We start from the raw sequence: 13,327 nt of genomic DNA, 5'->3' as shown, positions 1-13,327 counted from the left end.
CCCTCCTAATTCTTTTATTACAGGTAGGAAAAACAACAATGCTAGCTTTACTCAACAGTGGACAGGTCTGTCTATGCTAAAAGCACTTGGCATGCCACAGGGCTGGCAGGAATGGATGCCAGCCAGCGTAACCTTCATCACCTGAAAAGCTCTTCCTTGATTTGTTTATTCTACAAACATTTATATGTCCTCCAAAACTCAGCTCATAATAACACTGTTCAAGGATGATGGAAATGCATTCCCATACAAGAAACACACAGGATAATTCTATTACACATATGGAAATAGCTCCGGCGTCACTCCTGCAGAAAACCCTATCTCACTGCTGCTTCTTCACTCACACCCTACAATCACCAACCACCACTGTAGCTCCTTTCTACCTTGAATCTTTCATTTTTTTAATCATGAAAATATTCAGACATAGCCAAAAGTGGAGTGAAATGAGCTCCCCACGCACCCTTTACCCACCTTTAACAAGTATCGGCATTTTTCAAATCTTACTCATTTCTCCCTAACCTGGTTTGTTCTTTTGTTTTGTTCCCTGGAGCATCTGAAAGCAAATCCCAGACATCTTATCCCATCGGTCCACCAGTCTTGTACTCATTTCTACTGCATTTATCACACCACAGTGAAGTTTGCTTACATGGCAGCGTCTCCCACTGGACCACTGGTCTTCCAGAATAGGGTTCCTTACCGGCTTTAGCCACCAGCACTGACGCTGGCCCATAGTAGGTGATCAAGAAACTCCAGCTACTGCTGGACTATAACTGCATGAGTGACCTCAAGCCAGAAGTACCTAGATAAGCCCTTCTTGGATTCCTGACCCACTAAAACTGCAAAAGAATGATTGTTGTTTTGGGCCAGTACGTACTGGGATGATATGCCTTGTAGCAATAGATAACCGGAACACTGAGCAAGTTACTTAACCTCTCTCTGCCTCAGTTTCCACATCTTTAAATGAGGATAACAACAGTTCCTACACCGCATTGGGCTTTTACTAGTATTAGTGACATAAAAATATAACCTCCTGGCACATTGTAGCACTCAATAAATGTTGGCAATTATCATTTGGGAAACATACATAGTTTAGAAATCCTGACCAACCTAAAAAATATTTACAAGTTCTCACTTGCCAGGCATGCTGATGATACATTCTGGATAAGGGTGAATTCCATAAATGAAAAATCAACTTTAAGGTTGCTATGAGTTTTGCAATCTTTCAGAGAAAATAGAATTTAAGTAATCTCTCAGCCTATAATATGCATGGTATATACACCCTGAAGTACAGGAGTGGTTGCCAGTTTTGATTTTGGTTCTGCTTCTGCCTTTGGTAAAATATGCTTCAGAAAGCAAAAACAACAAAGCCTTGTGATCACTTTCTCTTTTGTTCTCGGGCATAAGTAATTGAGTAGAAAGGAAAATTTCTCACAAAATTCATCTTTGAAGAAAACCTGAATATAATTATTAATTTCTTTTCTCTTTCATAGAAACGTGAGATTTTATACTCATTTAGTGAATTGTATGCAGTTATTTTAAGTAGATGTATCTGAGAATGGCACTGTTTGCTAAATTAAAAAAAAAAAGATGGTATGGCACTCACCAAAGGATGACGTGAGTATCACTTGTTAGGAATGTGTCAAAACAAATCCATAAGCAAGATGAAGTACACATTTGTATTTGGTATCCTGTTTTCATCCAACAGTCTCTATTCACTGTCATACCTGATTGCTTCTCGAAAATTAGAGTCCTTACTATTTATTCACTTTACCATTAAATGACACAACTCAGCTCTAGGAGCCAAGGACACTGTGGGTGCCTTTTCTAGGGATCTGCTGGGTCTGCATGAACCCCTGCCCCCCCATCCCCCACCCCCATTAAAAGGGTGAGCTAACTTTTCCACTTACTGTGTTTTTTCCTTAAAAGAACTTCCTCTCTCTCACTGCCAATATGGCAATTACAACTCAGAATTCTTAACAGCTATTGTTAGGGAGAGTATCAACTGGAAGACTTTTAGTATTCTGGGTGGAGATATAACATGGGCCATGAAAAAAATAACTGAATTAAAACAAAAGTAAAGAATCTTTCCTTCAAGTGATATATGAAAGGCATTTTAAAAAATTCAGTTCTCTACTCTCTGCCGTACCTCATGCAAGAGTGCTCTTAGTAAAAGCTGTCACATGGAACCGAAATCAAACGAACTCCAAATAAAATATATACAGGCACATTTGAAAGAGAACATATTTATTTACATCATTATTTCTTTTTTACATCTCCTACAATTTCAAATAAAAAATTTTCAGGAAATCGGGTGGTTTTAAATTAAGATATTTTAACAGAAAATTTTCACAATACGATTTTTATTTACATGAATTTTCAATAGTTTTAAATAGTTCTTTTTGGACTACACTACGTAACAAAAACCTTTTATTTAGAGCTTGAGTCTTTTCCAAAAACGTTTAGTTTAGGAAATTAAGCTGATAATCAGATCCTTACAATTCAGACCCTTAGAGACAAAGACGTGATTGACACAAAAACCTCCTCCATACATGATCCACATTTGGGCTGCAAGCTGGACCTATCTGACATGTTTGGATGGTAAGCAAAGATATGTGTTAGACAACTGAGACTGCTTTGATTAAAACTTTCTGGAAGTTTTCTGTATCAGTCATGCAACTGCTTCGAAGTTCTTGCACAGTGTTATAAGTACACCATGAATTCATGCAGATGGATGCTCTCTGGCTTAGCCAACTCTAAAAGGGACTCATGGGGATTCAGACCTGGACAGATATTGGTACATTTCCCTTTCCTTGTCCACTCACATTTGGGATGCTTAATTTTCCTCTGATGTTGCACATGCAAATAACTTACTTTAAAAAAATTTACTATCATAAAATGACTTTCAACAATAACAACAGTCTGACATCCTTTCATGTCACACTGACAGATTTCAAATATTTATTAGTGAAACTATAAGAGAGGATAGATTTTCCTAATACTTTAAGCATGAGTTCCTCCAAATAGTTGGTATAACATTCATTAAAAAATAGAAAAGATTAACTTTTACCATGATCAAAGCTACAGCTCACAATGAAAAACTTATATAGCTCTGTCCAACTTCTCTGTAAAAACAGCCATGAGCCAGTCTTGAAGATCATGCAGCGGCAATAGAGGTATCATCCATAAGTCGACCCTGTGGCTTTAAAGTGGGGAAAAAAAAACAGTTCACAAAATAATAATGACAACACAGGTTCCGTTAATTGAAAAGATTCTGAAATTCTTAGAACTGTTTCACAAAAATAGAATAAACACGTGCAGCTATCAAAATAAAATCTGTTATTCTCCTTCTTTCTCTGCACTTTCTTTCTTCACTTGAACCTGTCGGTGGCAACTGTGTGCCTAGGTGCTGCCCCTGTTCCCTCTGACCCCAGTGCAGACATCAGACACTACTCTCTTAGCCTGGTGTTCTAGCAGCTGCTGCCAATCTATCACCGAGAGCATGTGAAAGGGAACCTATTTATCATTCTTGCTTAAGTGACAAAGTTTTATTCTCCGCTCTTGCTCAGTGTGCTCCTGTGTCTCAAGCTCTGATAAATAAGTTCTTTGGGGATTCAAGGTCTCCCAATCTCCTGTTTGAGAAAAAAGTGACTCACAATGAACTCTAGGCTATCTAACAATGAATACTGCCAGGATAGCAGTAGCAAATAAACACAAAAATTTCTCTTTCTCTAAGGTCCCTGAATGAAAAAATTTAAAACATCATATCCAAAGAGTAAAGGTTAAGAATGAGTAAAAGGTATTATAACTATCTTTAGGCATAAAATTTCTGACAAGTTAGCAACACCCCAGAATAGAGTAGCTAAAAAAGTGAAATTCCTGCAAATAATTTTATTTTATCATACAGATGTACAACAGCAGACCTTTGAGGGGAAAACATGAGAGAGATGTGTTCAGGACATGAAAAAGAACAGTGTTACGACTTCACCATCAAAAGCCATTTGCTACGCTTTAAGCAGAATGATTCCTGAGGGATTCTCTGATGCAGTGAGGAAGGGCCCTCCTGTTTTCAGTGTGGCTGCTTTGTGGCTGTGTGCACATGTGTTTGTGTGTGTGTGTCTGTGTGTGTGTATCTCTATATGCACGCATGCATGCATGTGTAAGTCAGGTCTCTGACACTCAAGGCAGGAACAGAATGAATGAAAGAACAGGTGCCTGGTCTTTTATACTTCATATTATTTTTAGTACTGATGGAGGAGGTTCAGTTTTAGATACAGAATAATGGCTCAACCTAGTTAAGTCCTTATCAAACACAGCTTTACAAACAGAGGCAACAGACAAGTACATCGTGCAATTAGAAAACTGAAATCTATTTTTCAAAGGAAGAAAAATATTGACCCCTCACCTTGCTCTAGGGCAGCACTCTCCAAAAAAAGTCTGTGATGATGAAAATGGCTTTATATCAGTGCTGTCCAACAGAATATCCACTAGTCACATTTAGCTACTGAGTACTTGAAGTGTGGCCATTGTAACTGAGTAACTAATTTTTTCATCAAATTAAAGATTTTCCTCTCTTAATTCCCTGCTCCCCGCCCCACTTCCACCCCTTTCACCCCCCTTGCCCCCGACCCATGGAAGTTGCCATTTCTCCTTAAGAACTATATCTCTGAAGGCGGGGTGTCTCCTCCCACACACTCGCAGCGTGCACCCAGGGCCTAGCACGCCCGGAGCTCCCGGGGCCTGGTGCCCCCAGCACACTAGGAGGGGGGCCTGGTGCACCCGGGGCATGGTCCATGGCTCCACCTGGGGCACGAACCCAGGACCTTCTGCATGTAAAGCAGACGTGCTAACCACTACACTATGGAGCCACCCCTCATCAAATTAAATTTTAATTAACTTTAATTCAAATCTCAGTAGGCAAATGTGGCTTGTGGCTACTATATTGCAATAGCACGGGCCTAAAGTTTAATGAAGGTGTGACAAGTAAAACAATTTTAATTATGTTTCCCCAACTGATGAAAGAGCTGGCTCTGAGAAATCCAGCAGCAGTCACGTTACCAGAAGGTGGTACTTATATTTGAGAAAAGATCATGGCAGTTAAAAAGGGCATGTTAATTATAATAAAACTTATGTTTATTGTTCTGGAACCTTTTCTTACAGATTTAAACACTACCCAAAAGAGGTTTACTGTGAAAGGAAATCTGAAGACTGAACTACTATTAGCTGGGACTAAATCTGGATATACTAAGTGCTACAGGGAAAGGAATGAAAAGGATTAAATGATAGAACTGAAATCCTGATTTCTCAGTATGATCAACTCTTTCGCATCTCAAACAAGCTATGTGTATACAGCTAGAATATGACCAGGTCTGTATACTGATACATACTTTCACACGGCTTAAAGCTGACTTCTGAGTTTAGAAATAGCAAACTTTAGAAGGTCAAACAGCTAAAAGGACATTAGAGACTGACCATCCCCGCACCACTCCCCACCCAGTCAGGAGACTTTGCCCCTACAGGTGACATCGGACACCCAGTGTGGAACAGCAATGGAAAATGTTTTTAGAATGTGATCAGGTGAAAAATGTTTTAAAAAAGCCACTGTTGTGTGGGGGCAGACGGTATATGGGAAATCTCTGTGCCTTCCTCTCAATTTTGCTGTAAAACTAATACTACTCTAAAAAAAAATAAAATCTTTTTAAAAAGTCACTGTTTAAACACTAGAGATCTAAAATTATGCTGTTTGTTTTTTTATAATTAAAAGTATAATATCAGATAGGAGCTTAAAAGGACTAATAAAAAGATTTTCCTGCAGATGCAAAAAAAAGAAGTGTATAAGTCTGGAAAGATAAAAGCAAGGAATATTACGAAGGATACATTAACACTGACTAATTTATAATTTAATAAATCCCAGATTATAAAAACAAGGGACCATTCTCCAAAACTTAACAGACACAAAAAAGGAAACAGTAAGCAATGTAACTTGTCATTCCCAAACGGGGTATGAACTGCAAATAAAAAGTGGGCACACAGGATTCACATATACTTATGGATATCTGAGTTAGCGCGGGAAACCTGAACTACCTGGGAGACAGACAGCCTTAATTTTAGGCATCAAGTGGCGTAACCTGACATGAAGCACTGAGCTGGAGGAACCACCACCTGGGCAGCCAACTCACTCTCACACACTTTGACCGTCTACGTAGTTTCCAACAGACGATCGCTTGCAGAAAAGACCTAAATCCAGTACTGCACAGTTCAACTGAGGGTTAAGAAAGTTCAAAGATCATATTTACAAAGTTAATCCATTTTGATTAAAAATTAGTAACTACAATTTAAAAACATACGTTAGTAAAGCCAAAGAAAAAACATGTTGAAAGTACTATAAAGAGAAACCATTATTTACCTAAGAGAATAAAAATCCTTAAAGTTAGTCTATAAAATAATAGTAACTATAGAAATGAATAGTAATATTGCCAAATTCATATAAAAATCAAACAATTACTGTTAGTCTGAAAATACTATTTAGTAAAGTTTACATGAAAAAATATCTTCTTTTGTTTGTTTTTAAGACAGTAAACTTAAAAGGCAGAGAATTTCTAAAACTTACCTTTACAAAAATACTGGTAGGTATAAAACGCCTGAGCAGTTGATTGGTGAAATTAGGAAATCTAAGCAAGGTGATGTTGAGAGATGGTAGCTGCTGGTATCCGGCCATTAGAGGATAGAAATTGTATAACATTTCCTGTTCAGTGCCAGGTAAGATACGTAATCGAATCTAAACATAAAAAGTTACAGATAATCAAATATAAAGGCTTGCAATATCTATATGTTGTTACCCCCACCTTATTTACAAATGACTGAACACCCAAAACTTCCTTGTGAAATATTCTCGCTCCTATTCCATCTTTTAGAGATTCCAAAACATAGGGCTGAATTAGTATGAGGCTAAGACCATGCAGATAATACATGTATTAAAAAACTGTGCACATTTTTGCAGTTTCTGCCAAAATCTAAAAGGTAACTTGTCCCAACTTAAAAATGAGAACACTAGATGGATAGATAATTTTTGCATTTTAGACAAGGTAGATTTTACAGTCACAGTACGTTATGTCATAATCTGTCGAATAGTATCTTTGTAATCATGATGTCAACATAAGACAAACTAGTTGTTTCTTAGTGTTTTCTTTTAGAAATTTTACCTTTGTGGTAAGGTAAGGTAACTTCGGGGGAAAGCATGTTTGGAAATTTTTAACAATACTCTAGAAAAGAACACAAATGGGTAAGATTTTGGTATTTTACATTATCTAATTAATATGTGAAAAAGATCAGGACACTCAAAAAATGCTTACTCACTTGCAAATGAGTACATATAGGTAGATGACACGCCAAAGATAATATATGCATGTATGTACCAACATATTATAGCTAGCATTATACTTAATATGTAAGTTTCAATTAGTGTATGAACTTACAGCATACTTCATGTATAATTCTATTTTGCATTTAATAACAAACACAGCACTTAGAATACGCACGTACAAATGATCAGTCAGGAGAGGTACTTCTAGATGTCATGACAAATCTGTTCCTCTAAGTATGTCCTCAATATAAGTATTTACTGACTATTAAGAGGTGTCTCTGTTACCATTGTAACAGTGGAAGACAGTACTCTCAATGGAACCTGATTTTGCCTGCCACTGTATGTTCCACTCAAAAATCTGATGAACTTTTCTACTTCTGATTTGAATGGATCAAAACACCTGAATAATTTATGTGTGCAGATACAAAATTCTGTCTGAATGTACCAAAGACAAATAAATCTATACAAGATCAGAATCTCTGAAAACTTTTATGGTAGTTTAAAAGACAATTCGACTTTTAATATGGGTAGTCATGCCTCTAGGCCTCAAATTAAAAGACAAAGACAGACAGACACACGCACACACAAACTCATTAGTAATAGAAGGGAAATCTCTTGTAGTCCAAAGATTTGTGAACTCTTGTTTTATAAAGAGAAAGAACCTATATGTGTGATCTCAATGTAAAAAGAGTTGCTCATTTTAATCCACATCTAAAGCGGGTTGTACTTAAACTTTAAAAGTAACTAAAAACTCATTACTATAAAAACAGTAGGGACCACAGTCAGTCTTATCAGTCCATTTGTAAAAACTAAACGTACAGCTCTCTATTTCCTGGCCACACTTTTGCATCTACATAAGCAACCCAATGAGATATGAAATGTACCTGTTTAAGACCTGAGAACATGAAGGCATCACTGGGCTCCACAGAAATCTCCACATCTTGAACTAAGTTAGTCTTATTCTGTAGGTGATACTTGACAGGTAGTGATTCTCTGACACGTCCAAATGATGGCAGATCTGCAGAGGAAGATGACACAATTACCTGGGTTAAAAAAAATAGCTCATAGAGGGTTCTTTTTATAAATACATCTCATTCTACAGACATGGGATTATTTAAACTAATGATGTTACTATACACTTGCTAAATAAGACCCATTAACTATGAAGTATTCTTGCCAAAACCTTGAACTTGAATCTGACCAAGTCTATAGCTCTAACTACCAATTTATAGGGATAGAGAAACACTTAAAATGAATCAACATAACCAGCAAGATCCAGGATGTAGGAAGCTCTACAGGACATATGACTCAGTTTCTTCAATAAATGAACAGCAAGAAAGTGAGGGTGCTGGCAGTGATGGAATAGGTGGCAGTGGAGTGAAAAAGAGGGAGTCTGCCTACCTACAGATTTCAAAAATATGAGACATCCATCAGTCGCAACGTAGAGACCTTAGAATAAACTAAGGAACAGAGTTAACTAGGGAAATTTCAACACTGGAACTTGATAATATTAAGAAATTATTGCCCATTTTTAAAGTCATGATAATGGTATTATGATTATGTTTAGAAAAATAACCACTAATATTAAAGATGCACACTGAGATATCTATGGATGAAATTATATCTGGGATTTGCTTCAAAATAATGGGGGCAGGAGGAGTGTGTAGAGGAACAGATGAAACAAGACTGGTCATAATCTACTTTTGTAAATGTTGGACATTTTTCATAATAAAAAATTTAAAAATCTTAGAAGCTAAAATAAATATTCTTACTGAATTTTTCTTATTAAGCAAAATGTGAATGCCATTACCTGCGTTCACGTGGAGAGGAATATTTTCTACAATCACATGTGGCAGAGTAATGACAGTAGTGATGACAGGGATGTTCTCCATGGCTGACGTCCTATGACAGAAAAGGACACCTTTTAAATTCACATTTTATGTGAGAAGTTAATCGAAAAACAGGGAACATGTATATTCACCCACTAATTTCAAAGAAAATATACATTATGCATTTTCTAACTTTATTAATAGAAGTGGTTTTGTGAAGAAAGAACTTTTAAGACCCCATTTCTGCTTTGAATATTTCCAATTAACAATGTTATAACCCAAGGCTGCTGTTTGGTCCCAGTGGGTGACGAAGTTAAGAAGTTGTGCCAGAATGTAAATCAACTATACTCTAAGCATACCATTTAACAGTGTTTTGTTAGTAAAACTTTCTCAACATAGGCAGTAGTGCAATGATTTACATTACGAAGCAAACACCTATCACACTGAGGATAGTTCATGGACGAGCACCATTACAACTACAAGTACACAACAGGAACGCAGAACTAAAAATATTTTACTATCAATAAACATAGTGTCATTCCAACATTACTGAGATAAAGTGAGTAACAATATGAAACTCAAACATTTTTCCCTATACTCCAGTTAGAGTGGAACTATGGAGGTGGCTGGCAGCTGACCGCCAAGTAAAGCCCTTAGAAAGAATCTGTATCTAGAGGCGGAACAGCTGACACAACTTGCAAACTATCACAGAGCAAAAGCAACAAGCAGAAGCATCTAATGCCTCATCATTAAGAAATATATGTCTTTATACCACTACAGTAACATGATGGAATAATTAAGTAGTGCCTTCAAAATGCTATTTTAATACCTATACGTATATACATTAAATATCAATATGGTAAAATTCAGAAGAAGAAGAAAAACTAGTTTTTTAAAATAAGATTACATGTTTTCCTTTCTCATTTTTAACAAATCTTATTCACTATTTTATAATTAGAATTTTAATATATCTGAAATTTTTATATACAGTATATAGCCAAGACTCAATTTTTTCCCAAGTGGATACCCAACTGTTTATTGCCAATTATAAGAGTTCATCCTTTCTCCACTGATCTACATACAATGTTACTTCTGTAAAATATAATGTCTATATGTGTGGACCTATGGATCTATTTCTAGTCTTTTTCTGTTCCACTGGTTTACTTACATATCCCTGAGCCAATACCATAGTGATGACTACTGTAGCTTTACAAGAAGTCTTAGAATTTAGAAGGGCAATTACCCTTCTTCTTCTGGAGTACTTTCACTATTTGTGACTTTTTGCCTTTCCATATAAATTTTAGAATCAAGAGTCTCAAGTTCCACAACAACAAGCTGTTGAAATTTTGAAAAAAAAAACTGCACTGAATCTCTAGAACAATTTATAATATTAAGCCTCATCCACATCCTACCCAAGACCATTATATATCTTTCCCATTAAGTCTTCTTCTAATGTTTTAAAGTTTTATAATCCTCTCCATAAAAGAAATGTGCATCTTGTTAGATATATTCCTATGTATCTTATAATTTTTGCTGTTATATAAATGATACTTATTTCAAAAGTACAAAAGGTTCATTACTGACATTAAAAAATCCAATTGATCTTGTATATTGTATCCAGCAACCTTGCTGGAACTCTAATAATTTTAATTTATGGATTCCCTTGGGTTTTCTATGTAGACAATCCAACTGATTGCAAATAAGGGCAGTTTCTCTTAACGTTTTTAATGGCCTTATAATCAAAATCAATTTGGCTAAAATTTCATCAGTATATAGGTCATAAATTTTGATAAACACCAATGAAAAGTTTTATTTTCCCTTTTAATCTTTGTGTTTTTGACAAATGGTCAGTGACAGCATGTGACTTCTAGTCTGCTCTCCAGGACTGACGGAAGTTCTCAACTATTAAATGGCAATGACAAATAATAAAGGCATTAGAATAGCATGGACAATGAAGGAAAGATGGGGCTGATATAGTTTTACCTCTTCCAGGAGATAATATAATGCCCAGTTGCTACTCCACCTTCGACATTTCCAACAGACGGGCACCGAAGACAAAAGCATTCACTGGCACTCTCTCCAGTCTGTAAGACAACTACAAGAAAGAGATCCCTATGCAATGATTTCATCTATGAAAGGAGAGTTTTACATGCAAGTACTATAACAAAAAAAGAATACCTTATTACAAATTATTTATAGAGACTTAGAAACTAAGGCTCAGAGATGTTTAATGACTTTTTCAAGGTCGCAAAGTCCCTATTCAATGCTTTCCTCAAATCTATAAATATTCCATTATAAGGAAAACAGGTAAGGCATCTATACTTCTGTGACATGCTCCTATGGGAACTATTGAAAGGGAGAAGTCTGGAGTTAGAATAATACCCCTCCAGTGATTAATTTTATTTCTCAAAATTATTTCATGTCTCCAAAGGGAATGATTCATGATAGGGAAAACAAAAACAGAAAAATTTAAGTACCCCTTAAGGTACTCAAAATGTCACTCTAGAAAACTCTGGCTTTCTCGGAATAAACATAAGTTACTGATACCACTCAAATGGAAAGACATCACGTATCGCCTCATTATCGCCTAATGTGGCTACTTACCTCATGTACAAGGCTTTCCTCTTGCCAATTTTATAATAAATCTCCTGATGACCAGATAAACACTCATCTAAGCCAAGCCCTTCCCTACACTTCAGTATGTCACAGCCTGCAATGTCACTCTTTTAAATGCAAGCCAGCCAAAGTGCCCATCTAATGCCAACTTTAGCGAATCTACGAGAGAAAACTTATATTAACGACAAAGTCCTTAAATGTTAAGTAATTGGTTTTTTTTTGGTTTTTCAGTGAAGAAGACTGTGGCAAATTAATAGTTATGACTGTGGGTATATATCAGAAGAGAAAGGGAAAAAAGTGAGTATGTCTTTAATTAACTACTTTTAAGTAATTTTTAAAGACTAGGAAATAATGCTATAGCCCAATAAATAAAAAAGCTCATAAATTCAAACCTCTTAAGATAGCTTTTATAAAAATGTGGAACACTCGTATGAAATTCTTCCAAAGTCCTCCCTAATTCTAAGAATTAACCAAAATGATCATAAACTTTCTTAACAATTAACACTGGGGAAAAATTGAGATCTAGAAAAGTTGTGATTTTTAATGTGTCAAACACAAATTTTATAGTGCATCAGTGCTGGTGTTCTGGAGGAGGCAGACAGAATAATGTCAACACTCTCCCCTACCCCACCCCAGATATCCATATTCTAATTCCCAGAACCTGAGAATGTTACCTTACATGTCAAAAAGAACTCTACAGATGTGATTAAGATAAGAATTTTAAAATAGGGAGATAATCCATTTGGTTCCAATGTACTCACAAAGGTTATAAGGTAAAGAGGGAGGCAAGAGGGAGGCCAGAGGGAGGCCAGAGGGAGTCTGCGAAGGAGATGCGACAATAGAATAGAAGCAAAGAGAAAGAGAGATCTGAAGATGCTACATAGATAGTTTTGAAGGTAAAGGAAGGAGCCAGGGAATCCAAGTGGCCCCTGGAAGCTGGTAAAAGCAAAGACAAGAGCCCAGAAGAAATGGAGCACTGACATCACCTTGATTTTAGGACTTCTGACCCCTAGAACTTTAAGATAATAAAACTGTATTGTTTTATATCACTAACTTTGCGGTACTTTGTTACAGTAGCAATAGGAAACTAGTAACAGGAGACTCAAACTAGACATCGTTCATTAATTTAATGAACATTTATTAACCAACTACTACGAGGCTGGCAATATAAAGAGGAGGAAGTCACAGCGCCGACACTAAAGGAGCACAAGTGTATCGGGAACCATGTCTACACAAAATAACGATAATAGAATGGAGTTCAAGTGTTGTAAACAGTAGTGTGTACAAGATACCATGGCAGAAAAGATAGAAGAGTGCTTAGCCCAGCTTGGGAGGATAATAAGGTCCAAGCTTACCTGAACCCCAAAGAGCCAACAAGGGTTCACCAGGTTGAAAAAGAAGAGGGAGAGAGTTTGGGACAAAAGAGACATATTATGTTCAAAAACAGATGGGGGCAATGTTTGCTGAATGTAAAATGTTTGGCTTGGTTGAAGTCTTGAAAAGAACAAGGGATATAGAGACACTG

General features: G+C 36.4%; 1 protein-coding gene and 1 non-coding gene across 3 annotated transcripts in view; both read right to left on the bottom strand.

Moving 5' to 3' along the window:
* Window positions 1-2,340: 2,340 nt before the first annotated feature.
* The window catches only part of TRAPPC11 (trafficking protein particle complex subunit 11), a 41,864-nt gene continuing 30,877 nt past the window's right edge, over window positions 2,341-13,327 (bottom strand). For both annotated transcript variants that reach the window (XM_039882618.1, XM_039882619.1), the window contains exons 26-30: window positions 11,170-11,281; window positions 9,168-9,259; window positions 8,242-8,375; window positions 6,605-6,772; window positions 2,341-3,196 (exon numbers count right to left, since the gene is read on the bottom strand). In XM_039882618.1, coding sequence (XP_039738552.1) covers window positions 3,152-3,196; window positions 6,605-6,772; window positions 8,242-8,375; window positions 9,168-9,259; window positions 11,170-11,281 — 551 coding nt within the window. In that variant the 3' untranslated portion in view covers window positions 2,341-3,151. The remainder of the gene's footprint in view (window positions 3,197-6,604; window positions 6,773-8,241; window positions 8,376-9,167; window positions 9,260-11,169; window positions 11,282-13,327) is intronic.
* TRNAV-UAC (transfer RNA valine (anticodon UAC)) lies at window positions 4,789-4,862 on the bottom strand. Its single transcript has one exon. It is a non-coding gene; the product is annotated as a tRNA-Val (tRNA).

Source organism: Pteropus medius, unplaced genomic scaffold, assembly GCF_902729225.1.
Source record: "Pteropus medius unplaced genomic scaffold, Ma_sr-lr_union100, whole genome shotgun sequence".
In the NCBI taxonomy this organism is placed as follows: Eukaryota; Metazoa; Chordata; class Mammalia; order Chiroptera; family Pteropodidae; genus Pteropus; species Pteropus medius.
The sequence above is the reverse complement of the archived record's forward strand: the minus strand, read 5'-3'. Positions and strand labels throughout refer to the sequence as shown.